Source organism: Penicillium chrysogenum (assembly GCF_028827035.1).
Source record: "Penicillium chrysogenum strain IBT 35668 chromosome Unknown utg000005l_segment0_segment0, whole genome shotgun sequence".
In the NCBI taxonomy this organism is placed as follows: Eukaryota; Fungi; Ascomycota; class Eurotiomycetes; order Eurotiales; family Aspergillaceae; genus Penicillium; species Penicillium chrysogenum.
In genome coordinates this window covers 1316543-1338280 of record NW_026622753.1, presented here as the reverse complement: position 1 = coordinate 1338280, position 21738 = coordinate 1316543, and the positions used below count along the sequence as shown (strand labels likewise).

Sequence of the window (21738 nt, the reverse complement as noted above, 5' to 3'; positions counted from 1 at the left end):
CAGTACCTGAAATAACATCATGTTTTGCTGTATAGTTGAGCAAAAATGAGGATAGTCTATACCTGAATCCCATTTCTATCACGCCAAATAATCATACACATCTCCAAATTATGTTACATCCAAAAGGCTCCAGCCAAAGCCACAGGATCAAGACCGAGCCTTCTCAGTACTCTGCTTCGGTCTCAGCACATAACGCCACGTAGTCCCCAGATGCCAACGCTTCTCCTCCACAATCTCCAACCCACTCTCACGCACAATATCCCCAATATCACGATTCCACCAACAACCATGCCGATCCGCATGAGCCGGAGCAAGATTATCCAAAATCCGATTAAGCCAATCATAATAAGAACGCCCATGCTCAAGTAACAAGATCCGCCCACTCGCAGGCTCCGTAACAGACCCCAGATGTCGCAGCGTAGCAACAGGATCCGGCATCGAGCAAAGCCCCATAGTCTGCACAACGGTATCAAAGTAGGCCGGTGCCTCCTGCATCTTCACCCCAGAACGCCCGAGATCAGATGGCTCAACTTTACCCGCATCGCAAGCCCGGAATACCGCCGGGAACGCAGGATGCAGGTTCTCGAACTTCTCCTTCGTGATAGCCACCATGTGCGGACTAAGATCGACAAATGTAACCGAGCGACAACCCAGAACCGCAGCGTGGCCATCGGCATCCAATCCGCGACGCTCGCCGAGCTCGTAAAACGGCAGATTGCGCCCCGTGCCGCAGCTGACTTCGAGTACGTGTCCGCGTGCCTGTCGGATTAGATCCCGCCGCTTCTTGCCGAGCCCCATTGCCTTTTCGGAGAGCTCGACGTCTGCGTCGAAGGTTGCCGCTGTTGTGTTGTAGCGGTCTGAGACATCGCGTGGCACGTTCAGAGTTTGTGCTTTGCTTACTTCGCGCGTGTATGACGCGTACAGGTAGCCGCAGTACGTGCTAATAGTGAGCGCTGAGATGCCCAGGAAGGTTAGAGCTCTAGGTGGGATGCCATGGCTTGGTTTCGCTGTGGTTCCAGCATTGGGGTTTTCGGATTGAGTGCTCTGTGGGTTTGGGCGCTCTTGGTGGTGTTGGCGAGGCGGAGTTGCCTGTCGCCGTTTTATGGGCACTGGCTTGGGGCTTTTGGGACTGCGGGAGATATTAGTTTGAGTGGCTGATTGGGGAGTTTTGGTTCCATACCTCGGCTTTGGGGGTCGAGGTGCTTTGCTTGATGCACTGCGGCAGGGTGGGACGGGCCACTTTGCAACTAATGGCACTCGGCGCAATTGGTTTACGTTCATTATGATGTTTTGAACTAGCAGAATGAACTGCCGCCTGCTTTTCTGCAGGGCTTGTGCATATATGATTTGATGCGAGCAAAGATTGAGTGCTTACGCGACAGGGTTGTTAGCTCCCCCGCGATACCAAAAGTAGATGAAGCCTCCAAGAAAAGAAACTGCTCTGATCAATGTATAGTCGTAAGCTCAATTGCACTCCATTCCATATAGATCGGAGTGGCGATATCGACCAGTGAAGAAGAAAAGTTGGGAGGTGGAGCGAGGCCGTTATCGGCGTGGACTGTTATCAAATTGGGGAAATCCCCCGGATCTCCAATTCTGTTAAACTCCCACACATAATTTTGAAAATGGCATTGCCGCCCAGGATCCTGATTGTCGGAGGGGGTGTGTTTGGATGTGAGTATCAACAATCTCTTGGAACCCCTAGCACTAGTCTACACTGTCACACTACATATTTTATACCAATTTCCACACCGGCTAACATTCCCCAGTATCCACCGCCCTCTCCCTGTCAAAGCGACACCCAGAATCCAAAGTAACAGTAGTAGAGTCCTCACCGACAATCCCCAATCCTCACGGCTCGTCCGTCGACACATCCCGGATCGTACGAGCCGACTATGCCAACGCAGCATACTCCAAGCTCGCCGCAGCGGCCATCCACCGCTGGCGCAGCACAGACTGGGGCCGTGACGGCCGGTACACGCAGAACGGCCTGCTACTCGTGTACCCAGAAGACAGCTCCAGCGCCAAGGAGTACGCACGCAAGAGCTACGACAACGTACGCCAGATCGAGGGCGACAATGTCACCTTCCTACCCACCCAAGCGGACGTCCTTAGCGTCGTCCCGGCCTACGGGTCGACCCTCGATGTCGCCGGCGGCTACGTGAACTGGGGGTCTGGATGGTCCGATGCTGCGGCTAGCGTGCGCTATGCTAAGACCCTTCTCGACACCGAAGGGAGGGTTACCTTCCGCACTGGTGATGTCGAGCGTGTGCTGTACGACACGAATGGCGCGAAGCCTAAAGCTACCGGTGTCGTCTTGACGGACGGGTCGACCCTCGAGGCGGATCTGGTTGTGCTGGCGACTGGCGCGTGGACGCCGAAACTGGTGGACTTGCGTGGTCGAGCTGTTGCGACCGGTCAGGCCATTGCTTATATGCGGATCTCTGACGAGGAGCAGCGTGAGTTGGAGAATTTGCCTACGATTTTGAACTTCGCGACGGGGATCTTCATAATCCCGCCCCGGGATAATCTGCTGAAGATTGCACGACATGCGTATGGGTATCGCAATCCGGTTGAGGTGCCGGTTCCTGGGGCTTCGGGCTCGATGGTGGTTAGTCTGCCTGAAAAGGGGGTTCCTGTGCCGCTTGAAGGACAGGATGCGTTCCGGTTTGCGTTGAGACAGCTTTTGCCGCGGTTTGCGGAGAGGGAGTTCGTTGATACTAGGATTTGTTGGTACACTGATACGTGAGTTTGATCCTTCGGTTGCCAACTGCGAGTTGGATGGTTGTGGTTGGTGCTAATTTGTTTTAACAGGCCCACGGGAGACTTCATTGTCTCTTACCACCCTGACCATGAAGGTCTTTTCCTTGCCACCGGTGGTAGTGGCCATGGGTTCAAGTTCTTCCCTGTTATTGGAGACAAGATTGTTGATGCCTTGGAGGGCACACTTGATTCCGAGTTGAGTAAGATGTGGAAGTGGCCCGAGGCTGCTGTGCCGAACGAAGAGGACTTCGACGGCGATGGTAGTCGGTCTGGGGAGAGGAGAGCGATCTTGAAAGACGAGTTGGCGAAGACGAAGAAGGCTTCACGGACCAGTATGCTTTAGGATGTAGACCTTGGTGGTTGTGATGTATATAACATGGAGATCGCATGTACAAAGGCATTTTATACTATGAACCAAGCGCAAAAAAGATCTTGAGGCTTAGAGCTACGAACTACATGTACTAGAGCATACAGAGGGATAGAAATTTTTCAAGACATTTTCATTTGACTACTCAAAGGTAGTATCACGGCAAAAGCCGGTCCAGCAAGCCCATACAGGGAAAGCAAGGACGGAACTGAATCTAGCAGACTGCCTTGGGTCACCATTAAATTTTTTTTGGCCTGGGGGAATAGAATCCTCCACATATGAAACCGTAGAACGATAAATGATTAAATCGAGGCAGTCATCGACCGGCGCACAACCGCCTCACTGCGGTGTGCAGCAATCTAATTGTGGAAGAACGCGAAAGTGTGAGGAAAACCGGGGATCATCCGAATCGCTAAAAACGCCCAACTATGCTTGCATGAAAAGAGTCGTAAGAACGGAAGGAAAAGCAAGGTACAGGCAGACCGAAGCCAACTGTCCTAGCGAAGGGAAAAAGCAATGTTAATACAGGTTTGAAATGCATGGTGATCTCTCTGGCACTTTCTTAGACCTTGCGGAAATCTGGAGTATGAGTTAGTAAAGGTTTGATGGTAGCAAATCCAGCAAGAGAGCATACCAGAAAGTACAGGGTAGATCAACTCGAAAGCCTGGTAGATCTCCTCACGGACTTTAGCACCAGTCAGGACAATCTTGCCACTGACGAAGATCAAGAGAACGATCTTGGGCTTCATCATGCGATAGATCAGACCAGGGAACAACTCGGGCTCGTAGGAGCTGAAGTTGTGGTGACGAGAGGCCAACCCCTCCAGACGGATGGGGAACTTGATGTCGCAAGAGCCGACGATGTTCTGGATCTTGAAATCGGTAAACTTGGCGTTGAAACCAAGCTTCTGGATAATACGCGCGTACTTGCGCGAAGCCAGCTTCGAATCATCCTCGGACTTGGCACCAGTGACGACCATCTTGCCAGAGGCGAAGATAAGAGCGGTGGTCTTAGGTTCACGGATACGCATGATAACGGCAGCGAAACGCTAATGAGAGAACCAAGTTCAGCCACATTGTTCCCTGATGGGTGCCCTCTCAGAGCAATGTGAGGAGTTTATAAATACCTTTGGGTTGTACTCGGCGTTGCGTGCGTGCAACGCGATGGTCTTCAGATCAAGGCGGCAGTCAAGGTTGACAGTAGCAACAATGTTCCTTTTGGAATAACTAGTTCAGCCATTCTGGTCACCCAGAAAAACATCCAGAGTATACTCACTGCAAGGTAGGGACAATGCCACTGCTTCCCGTGGTTGCGCCAGGGGTCGCGGCGGGGGTGGCAGGAGAAGCGGGAGTCACCCCGTTGCCACTCATGGCATTTCCTCTGGCATTTCCTCCGGCCTGCTGGACATTCATACCATTTCCGCCCTGTGCGCCCTGCGCCATGGCCTCCTTCTCAGAGTTGGGAGGGGTCAGGTCCCCAGCGCCACCAGGGAAAGACAGCGACGAGGTAGCAGTGAAGGCACGAGCCTGCTGCGCGTTGGAGGGATGGGTTGTCAGAGAATCCATTTTGATGGAATACTCGATGTGCGACAAGGGATAAAGATGAAACTATGATAAGGAGATGTGAGCTTCAGTCGCGAAAAGTCGCGTGAGAGATGTGACGCGTTCGCGGAGGGGGGATGGAGGAGGGGAAATGGAGTAAACACGTGAGAGGGGAGAAGTCATCAACGCAGGGAAAGAGCTTCCACAAGGCAGGAGTCCTTCGAAGGAAGGTGCAAAGGACAGAAAAGGAAGGAGGCTCTTTCTTACCTGGGAGATGGACAACTCAATGTATCCCCCTACGAGGTCTTCGCACGTAACCTCTCGTGGATCAGGCACGAGATAGTGTAGGCAACGAAACCAACGCAGTCGACTGGTGAACGAATCAAGAAAAAATCACACTGAAGTGTTTTTCCAAGATAGGCGCGACGGCGATATTATGGACGGAAGGACGGCAAATTTTTTTTTCTTTCGAAATGTTTTCTTTTGCGCTGTTTTTGTAAAATGGGATTGTCTATCTGCGCGATCTGAAAAAAAGAGAGAGTGGTGAAGCGAAACCTGAGGCTCGACTTCTATGGTGATTAGGTCCGTGGACAAAAAAACCTTTTTTTTCCCCTAAAAAAAAAAAAAAAATAGAATCAAGGGTCCAGAGAATAATCAAAGATCTGGGTGAGATAGATCTGATTAGTAAGGAGAAAGCCAGCAGATATCAAGATCTTGATGATCAGGCTTTTTGAGGAGGAGCGGAGGGAAGAAGAATTTCCGAAATAAGATCCGCCAAGACCGAGACAAAATTCCCAAGGCAAATTGGGGGGAGGTTGGGCCTTTATATAGTGCTGAGTCACAGCCCGGTCAGGGGAGGCTGGGCCGCCGGTGGCGCTAAAAGCAGCAAGACTTTTCTCCCTTCAACCTTGGCTTCATTGCCCGCTAGCGGCTCTGGGAAACCACCTCATCAACCAATCACAGCTACACAACATCTCTAGTGACTTTTATTCGCCCAACGCACTCCGCTAATCTCTCTATGTTGGCCCCTGACTGGTTCAAACACCCTTGCTTTATCCTCCGGTGCCATGGTTGCAGGCGCTGGGTTTGCCCGTCCGCGCTCCTCCTGCAGCTGATAGTCCATCCGTCCCACGCCAGTCCAATCATCGTCATCGACTACCCTCGGTCGCTCCATGTACGACGCGCTATCCTCTTGCCGCTTTAACGGATGGCAACTGAACAAAAATTCTGATTTTTTTGCCTTGTTTCTTCCCCTACCTTTCTGACCTCACCGCACCAGGGGAATCAAGTATAATCACTATGATATACCGGATATTGTTGGTAAACTAACTTTGAAAGGAAGAGATATTGCTCACAGCTTATATTTGATTTGACTATCTTTTTTTTTCTGGGATTTCGAAAGAGTGACTGACTCTTTTCAGCGATTTTGATTTGGACAGGTGGCCGTTTCGATTCTGCCTCAACAGGCGGTGGCGCCCAGTGTTGATCCACTGTCCGCCAAGGCTGGATGAATCTCATGGCATGCAATCCAGCGATGATCGGTCATTTCTTAACTGTTCGGTTCTATTATTTAGATCTACCAACTATAGTTCTTGAAACTCTGTTATTCCAGATAACCCCTCAGATCACATCATGGTATTATTCTTGCATTTTCTAGGGGATTCCGGTATGCTGGTATGGTATTAGTATGCTGAATACCATACCCGAAGCGTCACTGCCGTCACATTCCGCGAAATGCAGTAATAATACGGACGGGAAACTGCAGTCTGGCCTGGTCGGGGGTTGACACCCTTAGAGCAGTTAACATGACTTAAATATTTAAGGTTGTTTTCTGGCATATAGATATGCAGGATAAAGTCTGGAGCTGTCAACATTGGAATATTTCGTTATCACAAGTGAAGCTAAGCATGTGATGCATGTGATCAGTACATACTACAGAGTATCTATGCCGTATTAAACATGAGGCGCTTAGATGTGATGAGAATTGAGCCAATACTATACTACATACGGAGTCCTCCATATTAATTTAGGGACTATACACTAATAAAACACCCCCAGTCTAAAAGTCGGGTTCCATCAAGCTGCGGGTGATAGGACCCTGTCGGCTAGAGGCTACTTCCGCTTTGGGGCATCCATCCATCCATTGATGCCTTAGGCCTCAAGGTTGGATAATCGCCGAGTTTGCTATTGGCCGAGAGAGCTGAGCCGAGGGTAGGCGGTTTTTCGGCGTTTTGTCACTTCCACTCAAAATTCGGGTACTCGAGGACGCTGGGTACATTCGGGATCTACGACCTAAATATCTTGAGTCTCCGCATTCACCCTTTCGATCTGGTTATGCCGATTGCTTGTCGCTACTAGTAATCCTGGTCTCAGCCTCCGAACTCCGATCTCACATACCGCGATGGCATCAAAAGGTGCCGTCTTGCCTCTATTGAGGCGAGAGATTCGACCCTCCCGATTCTCGCGAGCTACCTCCTCCATCTCCGCCATTGCTACCCCAGCTCGCCAGTCAGCCAGTCCCTTCACATCTACCGGGCGACGTCTAGCTCGGCGAACGGCATTATTCACCGCGCCAACCCAGACACGAGCCTTTTCGCAATCGCTGTCAAGGCGCTTCACCGACGAGAATGGCGACTTCGATCCTCGCACATTGGAGCGGGAGTCCGACGACGTGGATGTGTGCATTGTTGGCGGTGGTACGTTCGTCCGCGTTGGCTCCCCCGAAAGCAATCTAACTAAGCTTTGATTCACTGCAGGTCCCGCCGGTCTCGCCGCCGCAATTCGCCTGAAGCAGCTTGCCAACGAGGCAGGCAACGAAGAGTTCCGGGTTATTCTACTAGAGAAGGCTGGTGAATTGGGTGCCCATATTGTCTCCGGAAACGTTTTGCAACCAACTGCTCTCAATGAGCTGTTCCCCGACTGGCTGTCAGAGGACAACCCTTCGCGCTTTGAGGGTGCAACCCCCGCAAAAAGTGACAAGATGCGTTTCCTGACGAAGAATGGCTCGTACCCGCTGCCCACGCCCCCGCAGATGCACAACGAAGGGAACTATATCGTCAGTTTGAATGAGCTTACCAAGTGGTTGGGGGAGCGTGCGGAAGAGGTTGGTGTGGAGGTGTACCCTGGTTTCGCAGCCAGCGAAATGGTTTATAGCTCAGATGGCTCAGTCAAGGGCGTTGCGACCAACGATCTGGGACTCGCTCGGGATGGCAAGCCCAAGGAGACATTTGAGAGAGGAATGGAGTTCCATGCCCGCGTCACGCTTCTTGCTGAGGGCTGTCACGGCAGCTTGACCAAGCAGGTGATGAAGAAGTACGATCTTCGACGAGACAGCCAGCCCCAGACATATGGTCTTGGAATCAAGGAAATCTGGGAGATTCAGCCCGAGAAGTTCCGATCAGGCGAGATTACCCACTCGATGGGATACCCTCTTCCCAAGGACACGTACGGTGGAGCTTGGATGTACCACTTTGGGGACAACATGGTGAGTATCGGTCTGGTGGTAGGATTGGACTACCCGAACCCATGGCTTTCCCCGTACGGGGAATTCCAGAAGATGAAACATCATCCCATGTTCAAGGAGGTTCTCGAGGGCGGCAAGTGCATTTCTTACGGGGCCCGAGCACTGAATGAGGGTGGTTTCCAGTCGATCCCCAAGTGCGCATTCCCCGGGGGTGCCTTGATTGGTGACACGGCTGGCTTTTTAAACGTCCCGAAAATCAAGGGTACCCACACCGCAATGAAATCGGGCATGTTAGCCGCTGAGGCTGCATTCTCGGCGCTTAAGGGTGAGAACCAAGGAACCGTCTTCTTGTTTGACTACGAGAAATCTCTGCGCGAATCATCCATTTGGAAGGAACTCTCCGAGGTCCGTAACATCCGGCCCTCATTCAATACCCCACTGGGCTTCTTCGGTGGACTTCTCTACTCCGGCCTGGAGGCCTACGTGTTCAAGGGCCGAGTGCCATGGACGCTCAGCCACCACGGCACCGACGCAGCGGCTACCAAGCCTGCCTCTCAATACGAAAAGATCGTTTACCCCAAGCCAGACGGAGAGCTCAGTTTCGATATTTTGACCAGCGTGAGCCGGACCGGCACCAATCACGAGGAGGACCAACCGGTTCACCTGCAGGTGGAGGACTTGGATAAACACACGGACCTCGCATGGCCCGTTTACAAGGGTGTAGAAAACCGGTTCTGCCCTGCCGGCGTCTACGAATATGTGGAGGACCCTAGCAAAAAGGACGGGGTCCGATTCCAGATCAACGCACAAAAGTAAGTGGCCACTGCCATCTGAGTTACCTTATATATACATATACTAATCATCTATCAGCTGCATCCACTGCAAGACTTGTGATATCAAGGTGCCTACACAAGATATTAACTGGCAGACGCCTCAAGGTGGAGAGGGACCCAAGTACGTGATGACGTGATATTGGGACGTCGGGATAGGCCCTTATAATCCGGGGTTTTAATAAAGAATGGATATTAGGGGGAAAGAAACCCTTGGAATGTATATAGATGCCCCAAATAGGCAAAAAGCAAGTGAACCAAAAAAAGACCCCATGGGGTTGGCAGAACCGTGGAATGCCAGTGGAGAGAGTCCACGAGGGATAAGCCTTACTTCCCTTGTGAACTATGTAGGATCTATGTATTTATTCCTACATGTATTCAACATACTATACACTACTACAGTTTATAAATATAATTCTTAAATTGGTTTATTATCTTTTCCCTTCTCTATTTTCTATGGTGGAACCACGTGGATCACGAAAAAAGTGAGGCGGCCAAAGTTTCAAGTCCGTCCACCGCCAGACGGTACTTTCTCTCTTTTCTTCCCCTCTCGCTTTTCTCTTCTGTATCTTTTGTATTTGTTTTGCTGTTTTGCTGTTTTGCTATTCGGCTTCTCGGCTTCTCGGCTGTTCTACTTTGCAGTACACCTGCTCTCTGATCGTGTGTCGTTTGTCGGGTTACACGTTACACGCTTTCCTGCAGCAGCGCCGCAGTTCACCACTACTCTCTGCATTCCCGCCTTTTCGATCTCTTCCATATTCTCTGGCATTTCCTCTAGCCAGATTTCTTTCTATTATCGCCCATCAATCGATTATTTCAGACCAGCCATGACTGAGGTGTCCTCAACCCGCCTTTATCTTGGGAACCTTCCCCGCAACGGTATGCTGGCACCTGGCCGTCCCTCTTCCCTGAGTTTTGGAGAACACACGCACCACCATGCATGACCTGGTCGCTCTGCTGGTTCCCAGAGTCCTATGGGCTCTGATCCCTCATATGCTCATGTGGAATGCCACCCTTGGCCCACCCTTTGCAGGGTGAGCAAATGAGAGCTTCAGCTATGCACATGGAACAGCTTCACCGCGGATGGCCATCTAACCGGTGCTTTTGGAGTCACCATTTGAAAAGTGATCCGCTAACCTCTTTCTTATTTCTTATCGCAGTGACTAAGAGCGACATCGAGGAACATTTCAGCAGCCATGGCTCCGGTAAGATCACGGAGATCAAGTTGATGAATGGTTTCGGCTTCATCGAATATGACGACCAGCTGGATGCCAGGGATATTGTGCCCGGTAAGAACGGCTCATGACATTCCATTATTTACACAGACTTGCTAACATTATTTTTCTGCAGCATTCCGTATGCCCCCATGACTTGTCCACCGAATGATCTCTCGCTTATCGATACTACAGACGGCAGTGAATTCAAAGGCGAGCGACTCACCGTTCAGTTTGCGCGCGGTCCTCGCCGCAAGGAGGCCTTCCCGGGCCCGTCAGAGCGCAATGCCCTTCCTCGTCCACGTCGCACTATCTTCCGCATGCAGATTTCCGGTCTTCCAGAAACAAGTTGGCAGGTTAGCAGCCCAAGTCCATTCCTTTCCGGGGTTCCTGACATAGATTCCTCAACCCCGTCTCTCTACTCAGCCCACACATGCTTCCAGTCCATTGTCCTTGAGGCCATCGGTTGAACCATGGATCCTGGTGTACTAATCTATTAGCACTGCTCTCCTTCTATGGCTCTTCCCTTTGCCTTCAGAGTTGAGAATTGCTCCTTAATCTACGTACTCACCAAACGTTGTTGTCAAACCCCATGGAGCCTTTCCTGGGACTTTTGGATGCCGATATAAGACCATTCTGGATACACCTCCTCGGACTGGACATGGAGTGCTTACATCTTTCTCTCCACATATGCCGGACACCTTACCTTTCCTGGATCTGGACTCACCATGCATTCAATAGGACTTGAAAGACTTCGCCCGCCAGTCTGGACTGGACGTTGTTTACTCTGAGACTGGCCGAGAACAGGGCCGAGGGTGGGTGAACCATTGTATTCCGCATGAGACCCTTCCAATCCATTGACATTTGACCAAGGTTTGTGGAATTTGAAACCGCCAACGACCTGAAGACCGCCGTGGAGAAACTGGACCAGCGAGAGTTCAAGGGCTCCGTCGTATCCTGTGTCGCCGATGTAAGCGCCCAACCTGGCTCGGACCTGGAGGAACCCCCGTCTCACCAACTCCCAGATCCAAAGCTTTGAGGAACGCCCCATGCGTGACCCCTACCGGTCTCGTTCCCCACCACGTCGCCCCTATCCTGCCACCATGGATGAGTATGACCGCCGGATCCCTCCCCCACGTGGCTACAGTCCTCGGGAGCACTACCGTGAGCGGTCACCGATCCCTATCCGCCGCGATCCCTACTATGAACGGGATGGCTATGCCCGCCGGACTCCCCCTCGTCCTCGGATGGAAGACTACCCACCCCCACGTCGTCCCTACGAAGACCCCTATGAGGCTCGACCTCCCCCACCTCCTCGCCACTATGATGATCCCTACCTAGCTGCCCGTGGTTATGGTCGTCCTCGCTCTCCGCCGAGAGGCGAGTATGTGCCTTACGACCGTCCTCGCTACTGGTAGACGGCGCCGGGTCTTCGTTGATTGGATTTATTGCATATTCTTCCGTTCTACCATCATTTTTTGACCTCCTTCGCCAAATACCCGCAACTTCTCATACTGATTTCATGGTGTCATGATCTTTTTTTTCCATCTGCCGAGCTTTCGTTCAGCGTGTTCTCGCGGCCGGGTGCTTCCATTTCTTCCTGGCGACTGGACAGGCCGAGTTCTTCATCATTCCTTTCTCCTTCCTAGGGGGTTTGGGGTGACGGAATCTAGGTGGTTATCGCCCTTTAGTCTTTCTTGTCCATCCTGGACTATTGTATGTGTGTTAGCATCTGAAAATCTTAATTTTTTTTCCTTTGATTTGTTTCTCCTTCTGTAACATCCCCGAACTCCCGTCGCTCCATGATGTCCTCGCATGGCCTACCTTTAAACAGCTGGTTGGGTGACAATAGTGCAAGACTTGTATTTGTTTCTGTCACTCACTATGCTGAAACTGGGATATATATCGGGGTGGTGATTATGCTCCCCACCGAGCCCCAGTACTAGCACTTATAGCTAAAGAAGTATATACAGTATCCCACAAGATTCTTTCAGTACTTCCTATTTAGTCAACGGATATAAGCCAAAATGCGGAAATGCCCGTCCACAGCAGTGGTTCCTACCGAGGCCGAGCAGCCAACTGCTCTCACTTTTGCCGAGCGGTCTGGTGTAGAGATTACTCGCTCAACCGCTAAGTGCCGTGGAAGTGGTTTTCATATACTGGAGGCTCCAGTATGCAGATCGACAGTCATATGCAAATTGGTGGCTGTAGTATTGAAGTTGAGGGAGGCTGTCTTAGGCAGATCTGTAGAACCACTTGGTAATATATCGGAGTAGCCAGAGCAAAAAGACTGTAATATCATCCAATATCATCCAATATCATCCAATATCATAGTAAAATCAAGATAATACCAAGTAGATTCGATCAATAAGATCATATTAATGTCAGCATCTGACACGTGAAACCCCAATTGGGATTAGTGGCTTCAGCCCCCGGATCTGCGCCTGAAATCTGATTTTCTGCAAGATCTCGCGGTTTTCTTGCTTTGTTTCACTTCCTGGGGAAGAAAAACTGTTAATCTCTATTTGCCAAAATCTCCATCCTCTATGTGCCTATCTGTGCCTCCGTCTTCGCTCGCTTTGATTTCGCTCACTGGCTTCCTAGCCAACCTTGATCCATATCCATCCCTTCTGAACGACTCGCCTGCTCCTGACATTTCCCTGCCAGCACACCCAGTGCTTTCTCCTTTCGCGTTGGCCTTCGACTTCTCGGCCAGCGAGGTGACTTGGCTAGGGGTCCCGGGTCCGTCCTGAAGAAGGGCGGACGATAAACCTGCTCGAGAGATTCACTGGTCTATCGACTAGTTCGGGTACTCAAGGAAAACCGTGCTTTGGTACAATAACTCCGCAAGCTGAAGTACGTCTCTTTGATCTGCGTTCAATTTGCTATTTTTATTTCATTTTTTTCCAGTTTCTTTTACGTTTTACCTTGGCGAATTAGTGGGGGCGTGAAAACCCTCACCTGCCCCTCCATTCTTTCTTTACGGCAGATAATCTAAGATCGAGGGGACTGAGACTAACTAGGTTTCTCCATGTGAACAGTGACTGCGACATAGGTATTCTGAATACCTTGCTACCATCCTTTACGACCGAGGTCAATTGTCGACCCTGCGGTTATCGCCGGCGCTTACACCTAAATCCGGGGTATTTCGCTTCACTCGCGGAGCTATCACAGGTGATACAATAATAGCATAATGCCTTCCTCGACCACCGACGACCTGTCGGTCGGGGATGTGTTCGCTCCGCAGGCCGATAGCGAACAGTCCGTCATTGACATCCCAGCCAATCACCGTCGCCCCAATGCACACATGGGCACTATGTCACCCCCGGAGCAGACAAAGGGATTCAATGGGTTTGCAAACCAGGCTCTCAACGAGAACAAGCAGCGACGGAAGAAGAAGAATAACCAATTCGGTCCAGCCTGCGCAACCGTTCGTGGTTTCACTCTGGCATCCGGCGACGAGGAATCGGACTTCTCCGCTGCGAGCTCACGTACACCCTCTCGACCTCCCACTGCGCTTGATGGCGCTAGCCCACTGGCACAGGCGTCCACAGGTCATGGGGTCAGTGCGCTGAAGCTTCAGCTCAGCACTCTGAATCTGTCTGAGAACGCAGCTGGCAGCGGACTTGTCTCCCAGACCCCCAGTGTTGCCAGTGTCTACTCTGACAGCGACCAGACTGAGATTCTGACCAGCTATGAAGTCCCTTTGGATCAGGACTTTGTTAGTTCCGACGCAGTGCAACCAGAGACGCTGGACGACCGCAACGCGGATTTCACAGGCATGAATTCAGAGTTGCGCAGTCAATTGTGCCGCAAGATGACCGCGGAGGACTTTGTGCCTATCCTCTGCCTGGGCAAGGGCTCGTTCGGAACTGTGTTGCTGGTGCGTCACGTCGTCACAGGCAAGCTGTATGCCCAGAAACAATTCCGGAAGGCTTCCATTACTGTCCACAAAAAGCTAGTCGAGCAGACAAAGACAGAGCGCACAATCCTGGAAAGTGTCAACCGCCACCCCTTTGTCGTCAAGCTATTCTATGCTTTCCAAGACCATGAGAAACTCTACTTGATCCTGGAGTACGCGCAAGGCGGCGAACTCTTCCACCACCTAGCCATGGAACGCATGTTCGAAGAAGACGCGGCAGCCTTCTACATGGCAGAGATGGTACTTGCGCTGGCACACCTGCACCAAAACGTCGGCGTTCTCTACCGCGACCTGAAGCCCGAGAACTGCCTCCTCGACGCGCAAGGCCACCTTCTGCTCACCGATTTCGGCCTCAGCAAGATCTCGCTCAGCGATGACGACCGCTGCAACTCCCTTCTGGGCACAATCGACTACATGGCGCCCGAAGTGATCCAAGGCAAGCCATACGGCAAAGCATGCGACTGGTGGTCCCTCGGCGCACTAGGCTACGACCTCCTCACCGGCTCACCCCCATTCCGCGGCAACAACCACGCCAAGCTACAAGAGAAGATCGTCAAGCAAAAGCTCGTGCTGCCCTACTTCCTCGGGCCCGATGCAAAGGACCTCCTCACCCGTCTTCTCCGCAAAGAACCCTCCAAGCGCCTCGGCTACCACATGCAGAAGGACCTGCAGATAATCAAAAAGCATCGCTTCTTCCGCAAAATCGACTGGGCTGCCCTTGAGCGTCGCGAGCTCGACCCGCCTATCCAGCCTGTTGTCACGGACCCTGCACTCGCCGAGAACTTCTCTGTCGATTTCACCCATCTCCCGCTCAGCCCGACGGTCACTACTGCCGGCTTCGACGAGTACTATGGGAAGGGACAGGATTTCCCAGCTGGCAAGGAAACAGATGGCGACGAGGTTGGTGCCGAGAGTAATCCGTTCGGCGGGTTTAGCTATGTTGCTTCGAGCAGCTTGCTGGACCATGGGTTGGGAGTTATGACTGCTGGATATTGAATCGTGGTTGAGAACTTACTGGGGAGAATTGAGAAGACAAGGGTGAAGAGAGAAATGCACATATTCGCATCAAGGAGTCCCGGCGTTACCGGGTTTCGTACATTGCATGTCACGCATTACACAGGTGTCTTGGTACATGTATCATCTTGCTGCCGAGTTATTTCACCGTTGTCTTGTCCTGAAGCAATACAGCACAGTAGGACCTCACCGCAATCAATCGTACTTCGCGTCGCATGTCTGTTCTTTACACGTAAGTCTCAGCCTTGCGACCATACTCCCCCAGAATCCAAAAACTGTGGTTTCTCGCAAGTGCCGAACGGGTCATTATAGAAGTTCGACCCCTAGTCGGGATAGTTTATGGTTAAGAGTACGGTATCTGATCGTCTTGAGATCCCCTGACTTATCATTCTGTAACTTTTCTAAGTGTAGAGCTTGAGATTTACCCGGATGCAAATCAATGGGGAAAAAAGACAACCCCTTTGCGCCACCATTTCACCTAGTACAGTGGCATAAGAAAAGGCGAAAAGTAAAATATTGGGTATGCCAAGCTCGCGCTTGCTCTCGACGAGCAGAGCCGCAAAATATCTGGATCCATATGCAGTATCAAGATAGGAAAGTACCTCACCGCATGCCACCCTGCATCAATTGCTGGCGTAGCAGCATGATCTGGCTTCTTTCCGTGGGAGCAAAGTGTGGGAAAGGGCAATAAGCTGCGGACCGGGTTCAACACGTCATCTTGTAGGCTGTTCGTTTCATGTGAAATGTGCCGGGAGCGGGAGACAGAGGGTGTCAGGTTAGTCGGGTTAGTCAGGTTTGCGCAAGAATGGGGGATTCCGTTCAACCATCTGCTTGACCTTTGGGTACGTTGGAGGAATCAGGTGGGATTTTGAAGGAAGGTTTTTCACTTTTGCGGTCATAGCCGAGCTTGCGGTACTTTTCTTTGAGGGCTTCGAGCTTTAGGAAGTTTTTGGGCAGAAGGTCACTTGCCGTTTCAGGGGTTATAAGGCCGTCTCGAATCTGCTCTCTGAGACGACAGACCTTCTTTCTGGTGCTGTAGAGAAAGACTCTGTAGAAAAATTCGATGAAGAATCGGTCCTCGTCTGGAAGGCATGCAAGGACATCGTGGAGAAGACTCAGCAGGTAGGCGTATTGGATTAGAAAGTAGCCAGAGATTTGACTGTTCAACTCCTCGTCGCCATGGCGCTGGGCGACAGCATCAATTATTGCTAACGGGGAAAAATTGTTAACGTCAAAGTTCTCTGTATATATCCATAAGAAAACAAAACACACCTCGAAGATAAACTAGCTTGAAGGGAAAACGGTACCCCGTGTCCGGACCAGCGAATGTGGTTGTGGCGAAGGACTCTTGACTCAGATCGAGATGCCAAAAGGTTGCTGGTATTATGATGGTGCTTGCGTCCCAGTAGTAATCGGGACGATCGGAGTCGTGAGGTAAAAAACGATAGCCAGGCCACCCAGTCGAACTTTCCTTGGTTGCAGGACTGAAGAACCAACGATGTCTCTGGGGCAGCTCCTCAAACCCATGTGAGGCCAGGGCAGACCTAGCCAACTCCAGTTGGTCGTCCGCAACCGCGAAGTACATGTCAGTCAGGACTAAGGGACCGCCTAGGGCGATAACGACAAGATCTCCAACCACGCAGTATCTCACGCCAGCTGCTTCAAGGATTTGAGTGGGTGGCGAGATATATGATTGCAAGCGAGTGAAATTCACGTTGTAGTCGGCCATGGTGTTTGGGATACTGATAAGGTTGACATGCGGTTGTAGTTGCAAGGTTATGATGTCGCGATAAAAACAGCCTAACTTGAGAACAGGTAGGTAGGGGAAAGATAAAATTCAAGGGTCTAAACAAGGAAAATCAGTAGACCTGTGTTGTTTAGGCAGAACCTCAAGATATTTTTCGGGAGTTGGCGCTGATAAATATATTACATTAGGTTTGTAATGATAAATACTGAAAAATAAAATAAAATAAAATAATGTTACAATATAGAATTAGAGAGAATAGGGTTCAAAGTTGGTCAGTTTTGGTGGGAAAATAGGGAGTGGGAAGATACTTAGTAACAGGCGTTTAGATCCCGTATCTTTGGCTAAGGTATATTTTTGTTGATTAGGTGATAAAGATTGTGACCCTAAAGCACCTTGTCTACCTAGGTAGTCAATCTAGATATCGAGATTAGCTCGCTCTTTTAGAGGGGGAGTAAGCTTATAAAGGTTGATGCTTCCTAGCTTAGGAAGGTTAACCACTTAATTAGCGATGATAGCGGTCCGCAACGCTTTCTAATTATTGCTATTATCGTTAAGCTATATAGTAGTAGCGGAGGAAGAGGGGTTAGCTATAGCTAATACAAAGTGAAGATAAAATAAATGTGAATATAGCTCTTAAAGACACTATATACCACGATAGAGATAGTTCTCTATAAAAGAGACACCTTTTGATACCCAAAGACTTATTCACACAGCGGTGATTGCTTAGAAGCGGGTATATCGCACAGCGGCGATAGAATGTCGTATAGCGGCGATTGTAATCTAGGTACGCTCAGCGGCGTCGGGGATCGCTTCTCGCTTAGCGGCGATAAAGAAAAGGTGAGATATAGCTCTTGCTATTCTCAGGGAAAAGTGAGAGATATAGCTTCTCCAAGTGAGAGATGTAGCTTCAACAGGTTATGAGGCCCTTTTTCTTCTATCCCCTTTGCTAAGATTCATCAAGATCTAAGCTTTTATTGGAGAATAACTATCTCTCACTTGGAGAAGCTATATCTCTCACTTGGAGAGGCTACGAAGGAGAGGAGAGATGAAGAAGTGAGTGAGGTGATGATGGATCTATGGAAAGAAGCTGGCATATAAGCCAGCTGTATGACAAAGAGCTCAGTCTGCACACATAGAGACAAACACATATTGCATGCACCGCATGTCAACAGTTATTCGGAGGGTGGTTGTAAGTTGGGAAGGTACGAGGGACGACAAACAGAGATCCCAACTAGGCAGGAAAGGTGGGATTCATCTAGATCAAGTTCTCAATCTCTTCCTCTTCTGCTGGGAATAACCTACGATTATTGAATCTCATCCCACTATTCCTAAGAACCATTGCTGCTGCCACTGTCTCTTGCCAACTTGGCATAGTGCTCCAATCATCTACATCACCTGTTCTCCCTCTCTCCTCATCGTCAACGTGGAGTTCAAGAACCAGAGCAGAATCAGAACAAGTCATTCCATCCACTGTGCACTACAGGTAAGTTAATGATACTGGATCTCATAAACCCCAAGACAAAAGACTAATCATCCATCCTGCAACCTGAACAGCAGTTATACCTCGATCCGTGACCATGTCCTCGCCGACGGACGACAGTCGTAAGACCAAAGCTATCCGTTCCTGTGTTGAGAGACTGAGGAGTTGCCTCAAAGACCGGTTCATACTGATCGGTGGCGCCTCGTTGTTACTTCTGGGGAGCCAGCGACCAACAAACGACGTAGATATCCTCGTACCAAGCGACGAAGATGTCGCAGCTCTGGTCTCCTTCCTCGCTGCAGACAAATCCTTTTCCAACGAAGGCGGCCACCTCCAATTTCAACATCCCGACTTCTCACCTTCACTAGATATTCTGACTATTGCCGTTGAGAGGATGACCTTTGAACAAGCCCATCCACATTGCCTGACTATCAAGGAAGTTAAAGTCCCGAAACCTGACTACAGCTTGGGCCTTGTTAGACGGCGGTTCACTGGTGGAGCTGATCTCCGAGCGGATGGCAAAGGAGATCTGTGCTACGACATACACAGACACTGGGAAGGAGATCAGTCTCGCGGACAATCACACGACATTCCTGAAGGTTCAGTGCTTTTACCTACGGCAAGACGACAAGAACGGCGAAAAGAAACGAGGGAGCGACGTCAATGATATTAAATTTCTCGTCAAGGGGATGGTTAAAAGATCGGAGTTCGTGAGTGATGCCTGTGCTCACATGTTCAAGTTCGGTCATTACCATCTGCTTGAGCTTCGTCAAGCACTTGGAGCAGAGCGCACCTCGGACTTTATCAGAGTTGGTGGCAGAAAGTTCATGCTCCCATGGGACCAGAACTCTGAAGCCCAGAAGGAATACTTCAGCTGTTTCGCTGAGCCGGGCGCCGATCCGTTCACTGTGGAACTCGAGGAGGAATGAGGGACGGAAAGTGCAGTGAATGGGGACGACGACTACATATCTGGGGGTTCATGGTTCGGGGAGGGGGGTTCGTTGATGGAAGGGTTTAGGAAGGGTCCTACGACAGTGGATTTGTTTTTAGCATTCTTACAAGGGGAGTCGCAGGTTCACGTGGGTGCTACTCTGCTCGAATGATCGTTGCCAAAGGCATACGGCGTCTAACAGCGTCCTTATGGAATACTACTAGCCGTATCCTCGTAGCCCTCTCGTATTATTACGTAGGTAATAATAAGATAGGATTCAAAAGTTATCAGTGCCGAGACTATCCGTTACGGCCGACTGCCTGGGCAATCCCAATCCCCTAGAAAGTAGTTCAGAGACAGAGAAAACAGAAAGACGTAGAGACAGACCTCGGGAGAATCTACCTAGAATCCCTCTATAGACCATCAAGACCCATCGAAGAACCAACCGGCACTTAGATTGTCATCCATGGATAGGTGGCCAGCCCTAAATGCCAGGGCCAATAGGAACCAAGGGAAATATGGGACAGGGGCATCACATATAATCGGGGCCGACCTGGAATTGGGATTACGTCTTTTGACATTCGACATTCCAAGGTTGATCTGCATAGAATGCTTCGTCTACGGTAATAAGATCAGGACAAGGGTAAAGTTGGTAGATTAAGCAAAAGAGAAATTTCATTCTCCGTGGATTTCATTCTCACTCATAAAATAGTATTTCCCCAATTGCAAAGGTCCACGCTTCCACAACGGCAGCTTGATGAAACCCAAATCATAGATGTCAGATGTCAGATCTCAGATCTCGCCTTCCTCACTTCCAGCACGATCATCATCTTCAGCCTCGCCCTCTTCTCTCTCTTCTTTCTGGGAGTCTAATTTACTCCGATAATCCACATCCGCCATAGACGGAGGAGCAGGTCGAGGGGGATGCGCGACTGGAATGACATGTTGCTGTTTTTCATGGAGTTCGCCTTCTTCGCTGGACTCTTCTTCCGGAGGAGGGTGTGCGGAGGATTCCGGTTCCGACACCGGCTTCTCCGCCTTGATTGACAAGGAATTGAAATGAGGCGTGGCTTTTGTTTGGGATAGTGCGGCTGCGGGGACGCGCGGGCGGGAGGGGGCTGGAGGGTGTGGTTTTTGGTCGGTGGGGAGACTTGCATCGTTGGAGGGGGTTATGGTTCGCTGACGCTTAGGGGATCGAGTGCTGTCGCCGTTCCCGTTGAGGGTGGAAGGGGGTTTGTTTTGTGGGGAGGGCGGGCGTGGGTGTGAATCTGTGTTGTTGTGAGAGTCGGGTTCGCGCGAGCGTTTACGGCCATTTGGAGCCGTGTCTGAGGTGACGGTGAGGGCTGGAGGGGTGGAGGTTGATTGTCGCTCTGAGGCGGATTTTGTCGGGTCTGTATCGAAGATGCGGGTTGGGTCGTTGGGGTGGGAGGTTGAGTCTGAAAGTGCGAATTCCGGGTAGCCCTTGCTGAGGCTTTGCTGGACGCGCTCGTAGATCTTGACGATGAAGGTGCAGGCGCGGATGAGGTCGTCGAGGCGGACGTCGATCTGCTCCCACCAGGGTCGGCCTTCGGCGTCATCGGGGAAGGCGACTTTACAGTGGCGGGCTGCGGCGTACAGGGCTGCGGCGGCGATGACGCGGGGTGGGAATTGGAGACAGAGGACGGTGTAGGTTGAGTCGTTAAGGAAGGAGTAGGTGGAGTGTCGCAGAGCTCTGTTGTCGCCGACACCTAGGAAGATGGAGTAGTCCCAGAGAATGCGGTACGGGGACTCGACCTGTAGGTCAAAGCAGAGGTATTCAAGCATGACGCTCTCGTTCTGCAGAATAAGGTCTCGCCATTTCCAGTAATCCTTGGACTGCTCGTCGACAATCAGGTTCGGCTGTTTCATGGCGACGCGGCAGCATGCGATGACGAAGTCTTTCATGCGGCGCATGGCCTCGTCCACTTTGAACGCGACGAACAGGGCCACCGCGGCGATCACTTTCGGGTGCATCAGATCAGACCCCATCTCCGGATATTGGCCCATCAACGAATAGCGCATGAGGAAGCGGTGCATATACACCGTGGCGGTCATTGAGGTTTGGGGCGGCATCTTCAACATCACGCTCACTTGCCAAATGAAGTCGACTGCGCGGTGTCGGATGTAGTCTTCTTTCCCGCGTTCGATCTTATCAATGCGCGATGGCGTGCGCTCGAATTCCTCCTCGGAAAATAACCATTTTTGCTGCTCCGCTTCCAACACCGGGTTTGGCATGCCGGGGATTCGTCGCTTCGGCGGTGCTGAGGAAGCCATGGCTGTGCGAGGTGAAGAGGGGAGAGACGAATAAGATCGACGGGGGTGGTTCACACAATGGCGACAGAGTTAAAGCGCATCCGGCGCCTGGTAAGGAATAGCTCGCGCGAGGGCTAACAATAATCGTTATCGTTCCGAACGTCACAGTCGTTACGCCAAATCTAGCATGGCGG

At 50.9% G+C, this 21738-nt stretch overlaps 10 protein-coding genes across 10 annotated transcripts; 6 read left to right on the top strand and 4 right to left on the bottom strand.

Annotated features, from left to right (window-relative positions):
* Positions 1–147: 147 nt before the first annotated feature.
* N7489_008916 (class I SAM-dependent methyltransferase) lies at positions 148–1281 on the bottom strand (the record flags this gene model as incomplete). Its single annotated transcript, XM_056714666.1, has 2 exons — positions 148–1129; positions 1181–1281. The coding sequence occupies 2 exons, from the start codon at positions 1279–1281 to the stop codon at positions 148–150; spliced, it is 1083 nt and encodes a 360-aa protein (XP_056562288.1).
* A 344-nt stretch (positions 1282–1625) lies between these two features.
* Positions 1626–3106, top strand: N7489_008915 (NAD(P)/FAD-dependent oxidoreductase; the record flags this gene model as incomplete). The annotated part of the gene is made up of 3 exons (XM_056714665.1): positions 1626–1674; positions 1770–2745; positions 2815–3106. The coding sequence occupies 3 exons, from the start codon at positions 1626–1628 to the stop codon at positions 3104–3106; spliced, it is 1317 nt and encodes a 438-aa protein (XP_056562287.1).
* A 586-nt stretch (positions 3107–3692) lies between these two features.
* Positions 3693–4696, bottom strand: N7489_008914 (TBP family protein; the record flags this gene model as incomplete). Its single annotated transcript, XM_056714664.1, has 4 exons — positions 3693–3709; positions 3765–4179; positions 4258–4345; positions 4407–4696. 4 exons carry the CDS (start codon positions 4694–4696, stop codon positions 3693–3695), a joined length of 810 nt encoding a protein of 269 aa, XP_056562286.1.
* Positions 4697–7073: 2377 nt separating this feature from the next.
* N7489_008913 (electron-transferring-flavoprotein dehydrogenase) lies at positions 7074–9105 on the top strand (the record flags this gene model as incomplete). The annotated part of the gene is made up of 3 exons (XM_056714663.1): positions 7074–7368; positions 7429–8947; positions 9006–9105. 3 exons carry the CDS (start codon positions 7074–7076, stop codon positions 9103–9105), a joined length of 1914 nt encoding a protein of 637 aa, XP_056562285.1.
* A 687-nt stretch (positions 9106–9792) lies between these two features.
* Positions 9793–11597, top strand: N7489_008912 (uncharacterized protein; the record flags this gene model as incomplete). The annotated part of the gene is made up of 7 exons (XM_056714662.1): positions 9793–9844; positions 10126–10254; positions 10316–10321; positions 10375–10535; positions 10921–10994; positions 11053–11149; positions 11205–11597. 7 exons carry the CDS (start codon positions 9793–9795, stop codon positions 11595–11597), a joined length of 912 nt encoding a protein of 303 aa, XP_056562284.1.
* Positions 11598–12725: 1128 nt separating this feature from the next.
* On the top strand, positions 12726–13365 carry N7489_008911 (uncharacterized protein; the record flags this gene model as incomplete). The annotated part of the gene is made up of 2 exons (XM_056714661.1): positions 12726–12921; positions 13235–13365. The coding sequence occupies 2 exons, from the start codon at positions 12726–12728 to the stop codon at positions 13363–13365; spliced, it is 327 nt and encodes a 108-aa protein (XP_056562283.1).
* Positions 13366–13372: 7 nt separating this feature from the next.
* On the top strand, positions 13373–13868 carry N7489_008910 (uncharacterized protein; the record flags this gene model as incomplete). Its single annotated transcript, XM_056714660.1, is given in 2 exon segments — positions 13373–13832; positions 13849–13868. 2 exon segments carry the CDS (start codon positions 13373–13375, stop codon positions 13866–13868), a joined length of 480 nt encoding a protein of 159 aa, XP_056562282.1.
* Positions 13869–15934: 2066 nt separating this feature from the next.
* N7489_008909 (uncharacterized protein) lies at positions 15935–16844 on the bottom strand (the record flags this gene model as incomplete). Its single annotated transcript, XM_056714659.1, has 2 exons — positions 15935–16323; positions 16388–16844. The coding sequence occupies 2 exons, from the start codon at positions 16842–16844 to the stop codon at positions 15935–15937; spliced, it is 846 nt and encodes a 281-aa protein (XP_056562281.1).
* Positions 16845–18439: 1595 nt separating this feature from the next.
* On the top strand, positions 18440–19271 carry N7489_008908 (uncharacterized protein; the record flags this gene model as incomplete). Its single annotated transcript, XM_056714658.1, has 2 exons — positions 18440–18836; positions 18892–19271. The coding sequence occupies 2 exons, from the start codon at positions 18440–18442 to the stop codon at positions 19269–19271; spliced, it is 777 nt and encodes a 258-aa protein (XP_056562280.1).
* Positions 19272–20065: 794 nt separating this feature from the next.
* N7489_008907 (uncharacterized protein) lies at positions 20066–21565 on the bottom strand (the record flags this gene model as incomplete). The annotated part of the gene is made up of 1 exon (XM_056714657.1): positions 20066–21565. The coding sequence occupies one exon, from the start codon at positions 21563–21565 to the stop codon at positions 20066–20068; it is 1500 nt and encodes a 499-aa protein (XP_056562279.1).
* Between the last annotated feature and the right edge of the window lie 173 nt (positions 21566–21738).